Genomic DNA, 20041 nt, shown 5'->3' on the forward strand with positions numbered 1-20041 from the left:
TATAGAGGGATTTGCTTTAGCAATAGAGATGAATCTTAAGCTTTAAGTAACTCCTTTGTATGGCTTCTGATGCACCCTACAAGACTTAGTGGTACTTAGAAAATGTTTTAATTTTGTCAACCTTTTATTGCAACCTTCTATTTTTTTAAACTATATAAGTATTCTAAATTTATTCCAGAAAAAAAAAGATGGCATGACAATATAAACATCTTCTGAGAAATAACTAAATCTCAAAACACGGGCCTTACTGTCTCAAATTCTCTTCAGGACTGAGAAGTTTTTTTCTCCCTTAAAATAAATAATTCTTATCACTGGCCAATACTGGCTGATAAACTTATTACAGATGACACCAAAATAATCCTATAATCATTCTGTAAGAAAATTTAAGTCTCAAGCGCATATAGCAATTATTGGACAGAATTTACAGACTGTAATTCTCTTAATTATAGAAGGAGAAAAGACCAATACATTAGAACTTTTTTTTTTAACATTGAGCAAGAAAGTTCACTTTTAAGTTTGTTCGTTCAATATTTGATACCCTGCTGTGTCCATTTCTTTGGTATCTCATTCTCATTCTGTAAATTTTAACAGAGCTTTAATGGTCATCTTAATTAAAACAAAAGAAGAATGAACCAAAAGCACAACCAGGATAACTGATGCCATAATACTGCAGAACATGCTGGTTTTAACAATTTCTGGTTCTTTATGTTCATTTTTTGTAATGGTTGGGGGCATCCGCAAATGCAAACTTAAGTCTGTATGCCTCTGCCAGCAGTACACTAACTTCTTCATTTTCCCAGTGCATTGTAGGCAAATTCTGTAAAAATATCAACAATTCCTAGATGGAGAGAAAAAAAGAAAAGAAAAAAATGGTTTTTTTTTCAAATATCTGTGTAACATCAAAGTAATACACCATAAGCAATCACTCATGTAGTATCTTGCTTTTCCAAAGAGATCTGAGATCCCACTAGGTTAAGTGATTTTCTTACATCTTTTACACAAGTACTTACCGTTAACGTTCAGAAACCTGCTATTAATTGTAGCTGAACTACAGTTATTTTCTAGTGCCTAGAAAAATTAAAAAGTATGTGAATTTGCTTATTTGGCACATATTAGGAGTAAAGGAAGGCTTTATTGCCCCAAAAGTCAGTACATTTTATTTACCTATGTCTGCTTGATATGATTATTCCCCTGCCTCTGATCATGGATGGAGACCCCTTCCCTTTGGTAGTCAGAGGCACAGCTCCTCACATGCGACACACACAGCCACCACACAGAACCATACACATGTCAGGTTTGTAAAAGGAAAACAGTCTTCCCACATGGTTTTGTAACTGGTGATTGAGTACTGAGTCATGCAGAACAATGCCAGAAATTGAACTCTGGGCTCTATAAGTCCAATTTATCACTTTGACACAGGCCAGACTCTTCTAGTTTTGTCTTATGATTGACTTCCAATCCCAACCACAGTCCCAAACCTATTGTTTTATGTGTAGTTCTTTTAAAATTCCACCTGTAACTTCTACATTTAACATCTTTAGCCTACTTTCAGTCTGTAAAATCCATAGTTCAGTTTACTTCATTATTTCTCTGCCAGCTGTGAACATGAGGCACATCATACCATATTTCTTCTTAAAGAAGCGGTAAAATACTAATTTTATTTTTAATTCCTTATATGTTCCTATAATGTTTTATTGGATAGATGAATAGCATTGATCTACGGATAAATAAAGTTGCTAACTACACTGCATTTCCATATCAAAATTTGATGTTAAGTAACTCAGGTTAGACCTCTGCGTGAATGGGAGCATTGCAATTTTTTCTTCCAATTAGTCTTTTCATATGCAAACAGGACTAAATTTCTACTGCTGCTGCTTTCTAGGGATACCACATAACCATTGGTTATTAGCAGTTCAAATTAATTCAATCTATTTCAACACTAATTATGTAGTAATATAGATTAAATTTCATTACTAAAAGCAATTGCAGATGATGATTTGAACTTTTAAAAGGTGCTAAAATGTGAACTCCTGCTTTCACAGGGCATATGTTTTATTGTAGCAATATGGTATGAGCAAACATACGAAATGATTACCCAAACCTGAGGATTTTATAGGTCTATGTTCTCCTGTGATGCACAGGACCGAGTCCTACTAATTCCACCATAAAAGATCCTTCAAAAGATTTGCTTGAAAAATGTTTACTTCCTATCTCATCACTAAATGTTCAAAGGACATTACAACTATATTTTGTCTTAATTAATCCAAAATACTGTCCTCTTAGGGTAAAGAGGAAGGAATTAAGTAGGGAATTATACAATTGCATATATGCTCAAAACCATGATGACTCACTAAATCTGAGATTTTTCCAGATACTTTCTTCTTCCCTGATATTCTCTGGAGGAGACTCTGACATTGATGAAAAGTTATTCTATTTATGCATGAAAATATATAACATTATGTGTTTCAGTCAATTCCCATATCAGTTCCATGTCTTGGTTTCCCTCTCTTCAGATTTCTTGTCCTAAAATATTTCCCAACAGATCAATTTTTCCTCCATCACGTATTAGCTTTAGGCAAAATTTTTTTCCAGGTAGGCAAAGGCCCAGTGACAGAGGTGGTCAAAGGCAGCATCTGTAGAGTAACACAAGCCCCTTTTCTGGAGTCTAGAAAGATTAACCACTAGAAATTCTCTCATGAGTTTATGCAAGGGACAGTTTAATAAAGCTTTTAACTGAATAAACTTGGAAAGTCTAATTTTTTTAAATAGGTCACCTCAAAAGCCCATAAATGCTCGAACAAAATACAAAAGCCACCTTTTAAGCCAAACATCAAGTTCATGAGTCAAATTTTCCAAAGAAAAGATTACCCAAGGATTCCTTGCCTCATGCTTTTAACTGTTTTGGCAAAACTTTCCTTAAAATTTAAGCTCTGGCAGAACAGCAAAAGGGAAATTTTTGGATCAGTATCACTGTAGCAAATTGAATACTGAAATTTATGATGGGATTTGTAAGACAATCTTTGAAATATGTGCAACTGTTAAGCCTGCTTCCACAAGCTCAGTACTTCTAGAAAAAAATTAGAAAGATTTGTGAGCATATGCATACATACTAATGTAAATTCTACAAAGAATACTCATATGCTTGTTAAGATTTATTCTGAGTAGTGGGAATGAATAAGTAGGAATCTAATTAAAAACACAACTACTATCGTGCTATAAATAAGAATCCTGTGATATCACATATAACTACATGAATTTTTATTTTTAAGACCCTCATTTTCCTTGCCTTGTCCCCGTTTCCCTCATTTGCACTTGTTTTGCTGGAAGACAGCTGTAGGAGCGATTAATAAGGACTCTGTGATTACAGGAAACAGTAACAACAGAGGAATGACAACAGAGAGGAACATGTCTATTTTTTTGTCTTTTTGAGTATGTGTGTGATGTAATTATTTTAGCTTCATCTATTTCGTGGTATTAGTATACTAAACCTGGTAAGGTGAAGCAAGAAAGGATAGAAATTAAGCAGTACTGTACATTTAATAATGAGTAATTACTATTGAAACAATAGCATCAAAATATCTCTACTGCTTGAGAGAGCATATTTAGAAGGAAGTGTTAAACAATTGCCAAATTCATTTCTATCTGCTTCTTCGACAACTATGCTGATAACTGTAATTAATAAATTAGCAACGTGGAATAGAAAGGTTGTGTAAAGGGACAATGAATGTCTACCTCTATGAAAATGATTTTTTTTTTTATTATGAAATAACTTGTTCTCAGTTCTACAACATGGTAGCTAAATTTAGTTAGTACTACCTAGTTCTGTGAATTCATCAAATTTAATGTTTATAGTTACAGATGCTGCTGGTGCAAGCTGGTACAGCTGGTTTGCATCACTTGAGCAGCGTTTGGATTTCTTTTGGGCTCCTGTTTAAATAAATGTAGTCCTAACCAGCAGTCCAGCCCTTGAGGCCTGTGAGTTTCCTATAACATCTCAGCGTTTGTACTTTAGAGAACATCACCTCATCAGATTTTGCAACAAACACCTGCCTGTGTACAAGGTACCAGTAATCTGCTCTGCAGCTACTGAATTAGAGCTAAACCATTTCAGAATGAGAGTACATGAGCAGAGTCTACTTTGGTCACATATTTGACCATTTTGTCAACTTGTTTCTATGGGAATTGTACATGTTTTTGAGCTAGAAAATGTTGCTTCAGCTCCCTGAAACACAGAAAATTTTTGTAGATAAATGACTTCTGCTTATACATTCAGTTTTGAAGTCAAGGTAATCATAGTGGTTATGCCTACCAGAAAATATTACCATATTATAGTTTAATCTTTAAGAATCTTCATAGCAGTCACTTTCACAAACATCTGACTGCTCAAAAAAATTAAACCAGACATCCATGCCATTGTATTTACCTTTTCAAAGCACTGAAGGTGCTTATTATCTAACAAGTCAACAGTCTACATGAACTGTGGAGAACTTGACAAAAATACATGATTTTCCTTCTAGAACACAAAGTGCAACAGAGGAAGAAATCAGACATTCCACTCAAACTGTTAGATCTTGCTTTCTGTGGCATATGAAGTACATTACCTCACAGTAGTTCATCTAATATTCACAACTATATGAAATTTAACAACCAGCTCAAATAGGACTTTTTGATAAGAACTAATTTAATAACTCTATAATTACTTCCAAACTTATTCATATTTTCATCAGAATTGGATATATGAATTACTCTGTCATTTATGTATCAACTGTCCAATACTGTTCTCATTGAAATGGCATCTTGCCCACTGTTATCAAGGAAAAAAAGATGATGCTATAATTGCTAGGAAAGATTGGTACTCAGTAGTGAATATGCATTATATAAACAAGTGAAGTAACAGATCAGCCCCAAGACACATTGCCTCAGTGATTTAGTAAAGATGAAGTTTATCTTCTTTTAATCTATTACTTTACAGAGCTTAAAAACTGTTTCAGAGAAAAATTAATCTTAGAGCTTGATAAAAATAAGTAGAACTGAAAAAAAACCTTCCTAAATAAAATTCTGTTTTCTTTAATTGCAGAACATATTACTGCTGCATTTACTGTGAATATGCATCAGTCTTAGAAACAAAACAAAAATCAAAACCTGAGTCTTTTGATTGGAAGGAACATAACAAATATATGCTAATCTATATTTACGAGAACAATTGACCAGTCAATCTAAAACTGTTTAATTTAGCACTTAACATTTATGGAAGGCCACAAGTGACTACATAAAACATGACTAAAGAGTAATAAATTATAGTTATTATTGCTTTTTTTTTGCCAACAGATACAGTAAGAACTAGTAGAACGTGTAAATAAGGCATCCTTGCTAGCTGATTTCGTTCATTTTCCTATCCAATAGAGAAATATACGAGGCTACCTTTGGAGTATGATGAATTATGCACTTGAACTAAGAAAACATTTATTGGTGATAAAGTTTAATATATTTTGGAACAAGAAAAGTTTAAAAAGCAATATTTTAAAAACGTTCCTGCAAGATTAATATTTTCTGCTTAATTTAAATGATACTGCAATGTTGCCTGGCTGGGGAATTTGCCAAATACCTCCTAGCTTCACTGAAATTGTTCACAAAGCACCAAGGCTGAAAAAAGTATCTGGATGTTCTTTATACATTTAATACAGTTAGCACAAATCATATTGCATATTTTAGCAGCCTGCTTAATTCTGTTTTTCATAACAAGACTCTGATAAGCATACAGAACAAATACCACTTTCCCTTTTTTAAATTATTTTTAAATGGCCACAATTCCACCTTCTAGTCACATATCTGTTCCCATGGATTCTTACCTGTAGAGCCCATTATGTGAGACTTCTGGAATAATTAATTGTTAAAGCAATGTTTAAGTACAGCTTGCAGGGGGGCAAAACATAAGAAAATCCTACCCTATCTTCTTAGGAGACCATGTAAGAAAAAATGGTGGACCTATTTCTTCACTTCATAGCGTAAAAATAAAGTACATAAAAGATAAATAAAGGTGGACTTTCTATTAAATAATAACAATTGTCATTCTTTTCAAAGCACTTCAATCAAGCTGGGGATTTAGCACGAAGTTGGCTTTAAAGAAATTCTTTTCCAAATTCTTTCACCATCCATCATTTTCATACATTTCATAATATTGCATATTATAGTAATTTAAAATCTATTTCATAGCTACCAAAATGCAGTTATAATTTAGTGTTGACACTGTTATAAAAGTCAATATTTACACATGTGAAGGGATACAGGACAACCAATAAGAACACAATGCTTTTCAACCGTGACCTATTTGCTCTCCAGCAGTGTCTAAGAGATCACACTTTAATGACTTTAACTTTTATAAAACTGAATTATGAGAATGACCATCTCTCATAGCTTACATAGAGGTGAACTGGCAACCCTTAGAGCCAAAAACATGAACTAATGGTTGAGGTTGAAACAACTTGAGTCATATGAAAGGTCCCAGATGGAGAATTGTAGCATATGCTTTTGCTGGGTGCCATCTGTGGCCTCTATTATGTCAGATATGTAACATTCACAAGCGAGAATGAAACACAAGAATTCACTGAAAATACTGGTTGCAATATAACTTAGCAATGTCACAACAATAATTGTCACAATAATTCCACCTAGCCTTCACAAAGAAGCTTTTGAAATGTAAATGTGTTTGAAAGTTATCAATATTCTTATTTTTCTCCCATGTAAAACTAAGGACAGCATGAAGTATCTTGCCCAAGGGCAGTTAGCAGAACATTAGCAGAGCTGTGGTTTCCAAAATCCCAGTCCAATGTTTGTTTATGCTTTGGCTGCATCTTCAACAGACTAGTCTAAATTACAGCCTTTCTATTTTGAGAATTGAGTATTCTAGTTTCACTGCACTTTTACTGTGCTAAATATCCATATTCATGTCCTGTCCTGAGGTCTATCTGCATGAACTAGCCTGCTAGCGCCAATTCAGATCAATCTGTATGCAGCATTGCTCTCTAATGGTACAGTATAAAAGGAAAAATAGACCCATTTCCAGCCTCACTTTCTTCATTCTATTCAGGCAGTAACAGGCTTCTTTCCTACTGGGAAAGAATCATATATATTTTAATCATCCACAAGCAATAGATAACTCCTGATCTGTGGAATATCTACTTTATATATATATATAAACTATATATAACTTTATATATATATATAAATATAGAAACTACAAATTATGTACAAATGCCTCTTTGTTTTCACCTCTTTCTAAAATTTATATCACAGAATCACAGAATGTTTAAGGTTGGAAGGGACCTCGAGATCGTCTAGTCCAACCTTCCTGGTCAAGCAGGGACACCCAGAGCATGTGGCATGTGGTATGCTGGACAAGCACAGTCTATAGGACTGGAGAGGATGAAGAGCAGCGTGTCGAGTGGGCTGACCAGTGCTACTGCATGACTGCTCTCTATCATCTTTAAAACGTCAAGGCAATTTGCTGGAGAAGATTGATGATGATGGAAAAAAAGACAAATTTGATGCTTCTCCTCAAAAAGACAGGTCTGATATGACAGCTTGTGCACTCCTTCCCAGCAACCCTATTGTACGTGTTTCTGTAAAATATGCTAAAGTATGCTAAAGCACATATTAGCAGCTAGATAGTGCCAAAAATGCACTTTAAAAAAGAATTTTTCCTTAGGTTTTTCCTTAGTTTCAAGAACTACCCTAATCTCTAGACAGAAAAAATAGTATTAGAATTGCTAAAATGCTGTCATACAGAAATATGAAAAGTAATGCACAAGGTCTATGTTTTAAGCAACATGGTAATAACACAAGATCTAAGAGTAATAATAGCTCCTAAACAATGGCCTTGAAAAGAATTCTTGAATCCTTTAAAAGAAAATATTTCATGCAAGATCCAGTAACTACAAGACTACAAACTAACACACAACATATCTAAAAAAAAAAAAAAAAAAAAAAATTCAGAGCCCTTATTCTTTAGATTTGCTTTGGTTTTCATCAAAATCAAATCACTCAAGCTCCATTCCTTGTAATCCCCACACAGTTCAACATTTTAATCTGTACAATTTTTCATAAAATTTGGCAAATACTGGTTATTTGGTAATATCTATAGTTACAACACTGTCTTCTCTTCTTATCCCTGACCCTTCATTTCTGAAGGAAGGCCTATCAAGAATGACTGCAGAACAAAAAACAGACTGATATTTATTAACAAGTAAAAGAAGTTATTCTAATGAGTAGAGCACCAAAAAAACCTCTCTTGGGATAAAATATTTATATATTGGAAAACTCAGTTCAGACTTTTTGTCTGTGTGAACTACTGACAGAGTTCAATTGCATTTTTATTTATTTATTTATTTATTTATTTTACAAAATAAGAAACATTCAGGCCAGAATGTAAAGAACAGAGCATAAAGCCAGGAATAGAAAAGGGTCCGGACATGTCTAGCTAACACAGAAATGATAATATCTAAAAATCATACTAGAAAACATGGAGGAAAATCAAGAGAATTAGGTTTTTAATGTCTAATCTGAGAACTGGTGTACTGATTTTATAAAAAGGCAGTCCTAAACTATAGCATTTCCAGAAAAATTGTTAATCCTCCTTTTGCAAGCTGCAAGGTAATTATGGTCTGAATACGACTGGTCTACTGGAGTTCTGTTTTGTACTATCTTACATTATTTTATGATCATGAACTTGTAGCATTACAGTGTAGGAGTATATATATAAAGAATTTGTAATAGCTCTAATTTGAACAAGAGCTGCATCTGCTACACATTATACACACACACAAGGTATACTACAGAACACCACAACATTTATACTGACAACTTGATTAAATTATTTCTTTATAGGAATTATTTGTACTTTGAAATGTTCTGCTTGAACTTTTAGAACATACCATTTACTGCTAAAGAGCTAATAAGTACAATAATACTATATTTAGAGAAAATATGGAGACAAGCTAAGGAAGAAACTGATTATTGCTAGAAATATTACCATTTTGTCTTACTATATGATATAAACCAGAAAGAAACATGCATATATGCATGCATATAAACTTTTGAAATGCTCTTATGATTTTAAGGGGAATTGTGTAATGCGATGCCAGAGACAGCCAGGATGGGACTTAATGGTTCAATTTTTTTTTTCCCAATCATATTTAACTATTATATAGACCAAAAATGAATATAGGAATGATTAAATTCTTATTTTCCTCATAAAAGCCTTTTACACTTTTGCATTTCTGAGACTGTGAAGGGTGAAAGGAAAAGGGGGCACGGATGGCAAGTGGGCATCCCCACAGACGGTCCCTCCCGTGGGCTGCAGAGCAAAGGGGAAGCCAGAAGCGCCAGGGCTACTGCCCCGCTGAGCCCCTGCGAGCTGCTGCAGGTGCCAGGCTGGTGATGTGCTGTGCAGTGACCTTTAACCACCCTCCCCGATGCTCCTGATGAAGGGCACCACCGCGCTGGGACCGCGCTAGACTCAGCCCAACTCGGCCTCCTTCCGCCCACTATCAAAGCAGTGACAGATGCGACGGCTGGTAACAGGCAAGTCCAAGTCTCAGCGCGCACTGCACAGCAGAGCTGACCTTGTTTAGCTGCCCTAGAGCTACATTTCCTTTCTCTCTGCCTCTTGCTGTTGACATGTTACACTCCAAATAAGCAGAGCTCTCGCTCTGTCTTGAGCTCTTTTTTTCCCTTCCTGAGCAGCGTTTTACCTTTTTTCAATGCAGTCAGCAATATTCCCTGGGCTCTTGCCACTTCTTGTTTCTCCAGCTGTCCTAACCTACTACGCAGAGTTGCATATAATGAGCTATATTTCGGGACCGCTGTGCGTCTTATTAATTACCTATGTCTTGTAGTCAGAGAAAACATTTCTTCCCTATTGTGCACAGCTGGAGCTGAGAAAACTAAGATTTAGGTATCTCATATTAAACAGAGAGTAGGAGAAGGTAATTTATTGCAGTTTAGAAACACTTCCTGCAGATAAAGGTTAAGAGAGCTAACTGGAGCTGCAGTTCTCCTGTGCCACAGTGGATCATTTGTGCTGCTTCCCAAGTGCAGGAGGCTACGACACAGGCTACATGGACAGGGTTGGAAGAGCCAGCCTAGATAACACAAAATTGGTTAGGTCTGTGGAAACAATATTACCTTCAAAAAATTGTGGGGGAATTTAAACTTTGATAAGAAGATGGGGAAACAATGGTTTATCTGTTATATAGTATTAGAATTTAAGGCTGCATGGGACACAGTTAAATGCCCAGGCTGGATACACGCTTTGATTTATCTAATGATGCAGTTTGCTCGTGAAAATTTACCACACAGTCTTTCAGCTCAGTTTCATGGTCTACGCAGAGCAATCTTGCTATTAAAAATAATAAATATATGTTTATGCCTAAATATATGTTTATTTTATGCATAGCCTAAATGGAGCATTTCACCAGTCTTGAAATACTTTAAGGTTTCAACAACATAGTAAATTTGAATGATTTAGAAGACTTAGATTTTTGGCATGCCAAACTGCTATTTCCCAGTTTGGTGGGGGGAAAAGGAAAAATAAAAGAAAAAAAATCAATAATTGCTGAAATACTGAATCTTATTAGATTCAATGCCAAATTTGATTTGGTTTTATACCTATCTTTTCTGCTTATTAGCTAAACCAGACTAATGCATGCAGAAATTATTGAAAGGACTCTTACATTTTCTCTTAAACTACAGACAAAAAGATTATTCAACATTCTAACTAGTCCTGTTGGATCTTAAAACGGATAATAAAAAAAAACCATGAATAGGCTAACAATTTCTCCTGTCACTAGCTTACACTCAGCAATTCAAATGCATAGTCATTCTAAAAAATATACACATTTTTTACTCTTCAAGCATTTATTTTAGCCTTCAGTGTCATCAACTCGTCTATTCTTGCCTAGTCTGGACCAGGAGTTGTGCAATTGAATCTGTTACTCCTCTTTAAAATTACTGGTGAGACACAGCCACAAACATCCCCAACTCACTGCTGAAATGCATTAGCTGATCCAGTCTTCTGCAGCTGATTTCCTTGACATTACTGTTATTAGTTTAAAAATATTCTCAAGTTCGAGCTGAAATCCCTGCTAAAAATAGAGAAATAGCAATAGCTAGAAAAGGCTCAGCTGCCACATTCTGAAATTGGTCAACAAGTCGGCCTGACAGCTCTCAAAATAGAAGGTGACACTTTAACTGAACAATCTCCTGTTAATCTTCTGACAATATATGGAAATATACTATCCTTATAATTAACTTCATATTTTTAAGAACTCTCATTTTAAGAAGAAAGAACTTCACAGCAATGCATTTAAACATACTGAAATGAAAGCTTATGAAAAGTGGATGAGTCTGATCATTTCCCTTTCATGTTTTACTTTTAAAGACTGCTGACAAAGATTCTTGGACTCAGCATATTAAAAACTCTAAAACAGCAATTAAAGTCCTGTTTCATCCTGTATGGATGGCTTAGGCAAGTCATTAGCATCCTTAATTGTTAATCATAAAATATGTGGTTTTAAAAAACTGTTAGGGAAATTATCCTTACATTAGCAGAACAGAAGATTTACATCTTCTTTTATAGGGGGTTGCAGCTAACTTGATTCATATGAAAATAAATACATTCACATGCCCTAAAAATACACTAAAGAATTGCATCTTATCTGATATAGTAGGTAGTCTTATGCTCTTTTTATCAAAATAAAACAAAACCAAAACCATAAGTAATTCCTCCACTCCAAAAACATAAAACATAAATCTGCACATTAGATCTTAGAAGAGTTACTAACTGCAAGGTTATAGAGAAGGTTAAGGATATGGACCTAAACACAAAGCAAACATTGCCACAAAAGTTATTTAACTCCATAAACAAAACCAAATTGTCCCAAAATGCTTCAAAAATATGCATGCAAAATAGAAGTCCAGCCACAGATACAGAATACTCTGTACTCAAGGAAGAGGTCACCTTATTCAAGCCTCAATCAGGTATATCACACAACGAGGTGTGATATATATCCACACTCCAGTCAATCAAACAAAAACGTTAGTGCTTTTTTTCCTTATTGTCTACCTACAATTAAAAAAAAATCTCATATGAAATGTAAATATCCCTGGAAATGTCCAAGAAGATTTCAGTGATTTCAAGGACAACACAACTGGCTCCAGCACAAGGCAAGATGGTGCTGAATTGCTCTGACTAGACTTCATTGTTTTATGAAATATTGCCGATATTTGGAAATGGTGTATTTCTTATATACCAAAATATAAAATATAGCAAGTGCTAAAACGAGAAAGCCTAAGCTTATCACTTGCCAGTAGGCCCATGCAAAAAGCAGCAAATTAAGGAGAGCAGATGCAGTTATGCAGAGCAGGCAATCATGACGACCAGAAGCCTACCTACTAAAAGAAAAAAAATAATTCACTGAAGCACAGGGCCTGTTGTACATATCAAAGATGCAACAGTCACAACAGAGCTTTCTGTTTCTGAAATGAATTGCCATGAGTAAGCTACTACATTCTATTGATTTTCCTATAGTCTAATGAGAAAAAAAAAGAAATTGTATAGCAGCTTCAAATGGAAAATTTACAATTCTTTCTCTCCATAAAGTTGGTATGTTAACCACTCCTCGGAGGTTGGTTTTCCAGATCATAATATGCCAATACATTTTAAATGGAAATGTTTGCACAGCTTCTTGCTTACATACATTCCCCTCTCCCTGATGATTTTTAAATCTAAGTATCACAGTCTGAAGAATTAAATGGACAGCAAAAGAAAAAAGAAAACCACAGGATACTAACTGACTGTAATGAACCACATCAGAAAAGAATATCAAAAATAGTACATATTTTGGACTTAAAGCAACTAGCACATTTTAATAAATATGTATTCCACGCTGTAAATTGGCTTGAGTAAAATCTCATCTTTAACTTGTTTTAAGAGAAATCAATCTCTTACTTTTTGAAAACATGTGTTATGGATTGCTGATGCAAAACTCCATGTATATGCAGCTTAACAAGTATTTCACAATGCACAGTGGACACAAACTAGTGTATTTGGTAGAACTAATAAAATGCCCTAAGCAAATTCAACAGACTTTAGCCATGAACCTGGGAACACAGGCCTGGAACAGCCTGTCTCCATCAGGTTGTTCAAGCATCCAAACCTCTGGAAGCCACATAATAGCTGTTTTGCCCTGGATAATAAATAACCATTCCACACCTGCCAGGGCAAAACCCACAAAATATTTGGACAGTTGTTGCCAACTTAAAGACGTTAACAGAGAAGATCAACAGCATATGGGTAGGTTCAAGAGAAGCAAACCACCTTCATGAAGACCACATCAAAAGCAAGGGACAGACAAAGAACGTGACCCATCTCCTATGTCTTTACACTGGCAGGGAATCTGACTGCTGATAATTTCCAGATAAACCTGGGAAGCCTCACAGAAATCAATAACAGTTCACACGGAGAGTAAGCTTCCCTGATGCGCCCTGCAAATGTAAAGGACAAGAGCACCAGGCAGGGGCTCATCTAAACTGCACAGGTTTTCTCAAGGTACAAAACCAAACAAATAATAAAGAAAAATGGCCTTTCTGTTTCCTGATACTTTAGAGCAAAATACTTCAGAATGCTTTTCCTTTGTAGCTGTGAGAACGAACAGTGCATCACTGGAGAAAAACACCAGATCGGCTTCCACAAGCAACCTGACAGAAGCATTGATTCTAATAACACAATATACTTGTATAGAATAAGATAAATATAAAAAAAAATCATCTAAAACAATACAAATATTATCCAAAAAAAAAAAAGCATGATTCTCAACTCAGCTCAAGATGCCTTTCAAACTCTAAGGATAAACAAGAAACCCAAACCCATTAATTCTATTATAACAGATAACAGCTCACATAAATGTATTAAGCTTTCTCTTAAAATATTTACTGTCCTTTACCTCTTGATATTCTGTGGAAGGTGCTCCCAGACTTTACTTTAGCTAATGTTTCATAAATTAAAGTAGAACAAATCACATCTATTTGATCTTGCACAAAAATTATATTACAACTTAAATCTCTACCCCCATTATTTACTGATCTTAATCTTCTCTCTGCTAGGGCATGTTATTCATTACCTCCAATCTACTGTTGCTTTTTAAAAATGCAAGGAGTGAAGAGTTTAAAGAAAAGCATCCTTCCTTTGCCAAACAAATTGCTCTCATCCAACGTCCAGAGAGCTTCAATTTTTCGAAATCATATAAATGAAAGAAAAGTATTATCAGGATAATATAAAAGAAAATTCTAAATCAACATATGAAGAACAGAAGAAGCATTCAAACATCTTAAAATCCTAGCATTCTTAGCTAAAATACTAACACATTTTACTTGCATAATACTTACATGCCTTTCTTACATATCATTGTACTTGTAAAACAGAAATCTGAACATTCAGCTTTGGCCTAGCTAGAAATTGCTATCAAATTTCAATGCAAGACAAAAAACACCTCCTTTTTCACTGAAAATACAAGTTCGCAAATCTACAGCTGAATGCAGAATTTATTCTTCCCTTATCTACAAAGAAACAGTCTCTAGACACAAACAAGAGAAATAAAAAAGAATGTTTTTTCAGTTTCATGCATGACAATGTGCTACAATAATCCTGCCGATTTTAAGACTTCTGTGATTAAAGTCCTAACAGAGCTTACCCAGGAGTACTTTGCTTTTGGTAAAACCTGCTCCATACATGTAATGAAGTAAATCAAGGTTGTACTTTTAATGCTTTATAAAAATCTCCATAACGAAAGCAGGTGGCCCCATCACCATATCAGTCCCTAGGATGGTTTGGTTCATCAGGCACTCTGGCATTGGTAAAGCAACTCCAGACCTCACATCAAAGATCAGGCAAGGCAAAAGGCTTAATTTTCCACTGTGCAAAGACAATCTTAGAAAAACACAAAAAATCAATATGAATAAAAGAAACATTTTTTTCTTAACAATCGTTTTAGTATGTGACAGAAACTAGTGCTATATAAACTAAATTTTAATAGCAGTTCTAAGTATTTTTCTTAAGTCTAGAGTTTTCAAGCCTATGTGGTTTGGTAAAAATGCAAATAACATTAAGAAAGGGCACAGAGAAAAGCCTCAAAAGAAAATATGAAAAAAAAAATGACTCAAAATCACAAATAAAAAAATCACATTTAAGGAATATAATATATCAGAATTGATTTTCTATGGAGAACTGGGCTTTTGACAAAATTAAATCTTTGAGGAAAACCACATCTTGTGCATAAAATGTCATTTTGTTTAAATCAATGAACATGACCAAAAGGTGCTTAAGGGTTTGGCCGAAACAGTGATAACGTTTCTAGTGGGAACTACTTCAGTGGTTTATTATGTGGTAGAATCTCAGTGTGTGAGGGGCTGCAATGCCCGCAGTGACTCAGTGACTCTTATCTGTTCCCCAGGAGGCAGATGACAGGAGGAATTCCTCTATTTATCACAGTACACTCCAAGAGGTGAAACCAGAGCACATATTGGAAGAAGTAGTCTTTTCTTACAGAGGAGAATAAAGATATAAATACAGAAACACAACTTTCAGAGGTGTATTATTGTTGCCAATTTTGGTTTACTTTAACGGGCTTCTCTGAAAGCTCTCAATTCAAAGATTGCTACAGCCTTGGTTCTGTCATCTTTTCCTAGGGGGTGGCAATCTTTCAGGAAGGACACGATAAACAGCAAAAGCTATTAGCGATTTCAGACATCCTTGTTTAATCTGCTGTCCCATGCAAATCAGGACCTGAAACCAAACGTAAGTGTAACACCTGCGATGAATAAAAATTAACACAGAGCTTTGATGAACCATTGCCTAAGGACGGAAGGCGAGTATTGCTATTTACTCAGCTTACGGCAAGCAAATGCAACTGTGCAAAAAATGAATTAGGAGGGCATAAACTGCACCTCGTAATATATTGGCAAGGGATTACATACTTTTGAATTCTAATGCAAAAAAAAATCCACTATATGGAGTGAAAGAGCCGTCTTGTGCTAAGATCTTCCTCTTTATGGCAGCTGAGAGCTCTAACCAGGAGGTTATAACAATAGTCAATCTGTTATAATGACATTTCTGGAAGGATTTTCAATCCAATTTGTTTACAAGTAGATGACAAAACAATGGGCATTTTAATTCTTGTTATTTTTACTGTCTTGCTGTTGCAATGTGACAATTCTGTTGTAAGATAACAAAAATCTACATGCACCAGCATTTAGCAAAACCATAAGAGAGTACAGACTAGTGAAAGAAATAAAATTAATCCTCCTCCATCTGCTTGTCTCAAAGAGAGACATGTGTCACTTCATCCTATTATTCAGCTCATTCTCCAAAAGCTTTTAGTTTCTTTTTGTTCTCTTATCAGTAGTTTTGATTGAGTTTGGTAGCCAAGTGTACAGGCTCCTGTGATTTTAGTCTTCTCCAGGGTTATACGCTGATAAGGCCAATAATTGACATTGTTATGCAGCAGTTTCTGCCGAAGAAATAAACATGGAAAGAAAACAGTTTTCTTTGTAGAGAGATGTCTCCAGTGACAGCTGGGAATTACTAACTAAATGGAAGCTCTGCTGGCGCATTTAGTTTAGCAGGTCACTTAAATTGCTCAGGAAGAACAGTTTTTCTTTGTTCATGAAAATGCTTTTTATATTGAAATGGAGAAAGCACATAGATCTCTTTGTGGTATTTACTGAAAATAAATACAAACATTGTTTGATGAAAGAAAAATGCCTTTATTAATCAGAAAGAGCTTTTCTCCTGGAAACCTACAGGCCAGGAAAATCAGATTTCCATCATGTGAAAGATTTGATTTAAAACTTTGACAGCCACAGCATCCCTGGGCGATGCAACCCATAAAGCAAGGCGTAGAGGAAATCTCACCAGGCCACACACACCAGGGATCAGATATACTCCTCTAGTCTTCTTAGTAGGAGCTGGACCAAACAAAACTCCTGACACCATGTTTTGTCCCCAGACAAAAGGGGATCTGAACTGCATGTGCTGGTCCTCACTGCCTGGAAAGGACATTGCCAGCCCTGCATGGGATTTGGTCTCAGACTTAGAAAGCTCTGAACCACTATGTTATCATATATAGTGACAAAAATGATGTCGTGATTACTCAGAAACTATTGGTATCTTTTTAGAAAAAACAGTATTTTTTTTTCTCTGCAATGTGGCTTTATAGAGATCCAACATTTTAGACTTTTACAAAGGGAACATGACATTGATAGGCTTAGGCAACACACTAAGTAACACAAAAGAACATTACCAAATTGTGAAAAGACTGGCCCCGACTAAAGTGGCACACACAGGTATTACCACTTTCCTTTGCTAAGAAGCCCCCATTGTGATCAGGAGCTTGAGAACGACAGCATCATTTCTGAAATGAACTGCTAAGGATTATGAAAACTCACTGTGCTTAGGAGCCAGTAAGGGGAACAAAGTTATTTGATGGATTACAACTAGACAGAAAAATGTTTCAGAGGTAATTGTGTGAATGCAAAAACATCTTACAGATTTTAGATAAGATGACCATCATTGCAAAGTTGGAGCTTAAGGCCACTGTCTAATTGCTTAGGCAATTATATGTATTTCAGAGGCCCTTTATATCTAACATGATAGCAGCTAGTAGGATTATTATCTGTGAGATATGTGAGAGAAATTTGCAGCTGATTTCCTAGAGTTTCAGATGTTAAAGCTGGGAAAAATAATTACTTATCAAGGTCTGACCTCGTCTGCAGATTGGAGGAACAAAACTTAAAATCCATTTGATCGTATATAAAGACCAGCAGTTTCTGGTTAGAGAAGGCACATTTTTTAGAAATGCATTGATTTGAAATCTTAAGAAATGTAGAAAGCCCTGACTGACTTTCTTGCTGTGTTAGGACGGTTAACTGGCCTTTACTATATGAGCCTGTTTCTCTTCAATTAGTCTGGCTTCAGCTTGTTATCCTTCTCTCTGCTAAATTAAGGCAGTGTCATATCTTTTTGCCATCAAATTTCTCGTATATTAATCAATTCGCCTACTGATTTTCTTTTTGTCAGATTAAATAAACTGAACACAGAAAATCATCTTTTTTTCCAAGCCCTCCCTACTTCTTTAAATTTGGATGTCAGACTAGACGCAATATCACTCTAGAGAGGCAAAATGAACACTTTTCTGTATCGATCTTAGGGTCACATCACTGCCCTATCAAGATAACTCTCAGCAGTGACCCCCATAGTTTCCCCTAAGACTTTCCCTGGAGCTGTGCATCGAAGGGGAGAGTCTCTTGCTGCAGAGTTATGTCCTGCTCTCCTTGTTCTATACGGGTAAACATTTTTATTGGGCTGCATCAAAATGCAGCTTGCTAGAAGAGGTCAGTTTAACAAGCAATTCACAATAGCTCTGTATAATGCTCTGTCCTCCTCCTTTTGACAGAGCAGTAAATTTGTGTCACTCACAGATTTCTGGTATCTATTTTATGGTTACTTTCAAACACTACTGAAAGTGCTGAATATCTTTAACCCAACTACAGACTCCCACAGAGATTCACAAGCAAAATATCCATTAGAACATGATTGTTTTGGACCTCCAGTCACTTTTTGTTAATACTGGTAAATGCTATTTAAAAGTCCAAAACAATAAAGACCAGAGTATAAAATCATTACTTTGCACATTTACAACATATATTTGATGTGTATATGTATTTTGTTTGTACAAAATTTTGTTGTACAACAAAATACATATAGACATCGAGGAACTAAATCCAGCTTTGTTCTCTATTATCAAATATAAAATCACTTTTCAAGAGTAAATATAAAAATAAAGCTTTTGGGAATGAATTAGAAAAAAAAATGTTTTGTACTTTCTTCTTAACTGAAGCAACAATTAAGCAACTAACTGAATAAATAATAAAAATTAGAAAAATACTGGTTAGTTAAACCTAGTAGAAAATATTTAATACCTATAATTAAAAATATATATTTTTTACCTTCACAAACAGAGCAATACTATTTTCTTCCCACATACTAGTCTAAGATAGCTAAATAAAAATCTTCCTATATGAACTTACATTAAGAGCTTACCATTAAAAATCCATAATAGAAAATGAAGTTAAAGCTCCCTTTGTTGTCAATAAAACATCTGTGTACAATAATGCTTACCATTAAGAGAATAAACTCAACACTATAAGAGTTCTGATAAGCTACAAGGGATATAGAAGCATTAGCAAAAAGTAGATGAGTATTTGAAGTCTTCACAAGAGTAAGAATATCTGCATCTAAAAATATTTAAGTGATATTTTGAAATAAGCATACACGTGTATTTCTAAAAATAAAAGAAACCACCAATAAAGGTAGTAAAGTGTCAAATTCTTTCATTACAGTTTCATATTTATGGCCTACAATATATCACTTACTTGTGAGTGATCATACTACAACCAGAGAAATGATAGCCCGCTCAGCAAGACTGCAGTAGGACAAGCCTGCATCCCTGCAGCATCAGTAAAGCAGGAATTCAGGCTGCTCGTGATGACTGGAACCACTCCAGCCCCAACGCTACCTCATTTACTTTCTAAAAATCTGTCCAGATAGCGAAGTTGGAAAGATTTGTGCAGATTTGGAAAGCTAACACAGTCCACTGCTGATTCATGCTGTTAAAACATGCTGCTATTACACTGTATTAATGCTGCTATGACAGTACTTTATTAGGGGAGTTACTATGGTCAGAGCCAGTGCAGATGAACTGTAACAAGAAGAAACAACATTTTCTTGTCTATATTCTATATAACTATTTAAAGGCTACACTTCTGGAACTAAACCAGTTTCAGCAGTAAAAAAAAATTTAGCATTTAGCATTATACAAAATTCTATTTCAGTGATTATATGAAGAATTATCACTAGAAAAAATATCTCTAAATAGGTGTTTTTGCCAAATGAAAGATTCAGTATGAAGTTGATATTTAAGATTGTATC

The 20041-nt window shown here is 35.0% G+C and overlaps 1 protein-coding gene across 1 annotated transcript in view; it reads right to left on the reverse strand.

Annotated features, from left to right (window-relative positions):
* Nucleotides 1-212: 212 nt before the first annotated feature.
* TBC1D22A (TBC1 domain family member 22A) overlaps nt 213-20041 on the reverse strand; it is a 148855-nt gene continuing 129026 nt past the window's right edge. Inside the window, exon 13 of the mRNA XM_026046430.1 lies at nt 213-838. Within this exon, the coding sequence (XP_025902215.1) occupies nt 710-838 (129 nt within the window). The 3' untranslated portion in view covers nt 213-709. The remainder of the gene's footprint in view (nt 839-20041) is intronic.

Source organism: Nothoprocta perdicaria, unplaced genomic scaffold (assembly GCF_003342845.1).
Source record: "Nothoprocta perdicaria isolate Ctin4 unplaced genomic scaffold, notPer1 scaffold_44, whole genome shotgun sequence".
Lineage (NCBI taxonomy): Eukaryota > Metazoa > Chordata > Aves > Tinamiformes > Tinamidae > Nothoprocta > Nothoprocta perdicaria.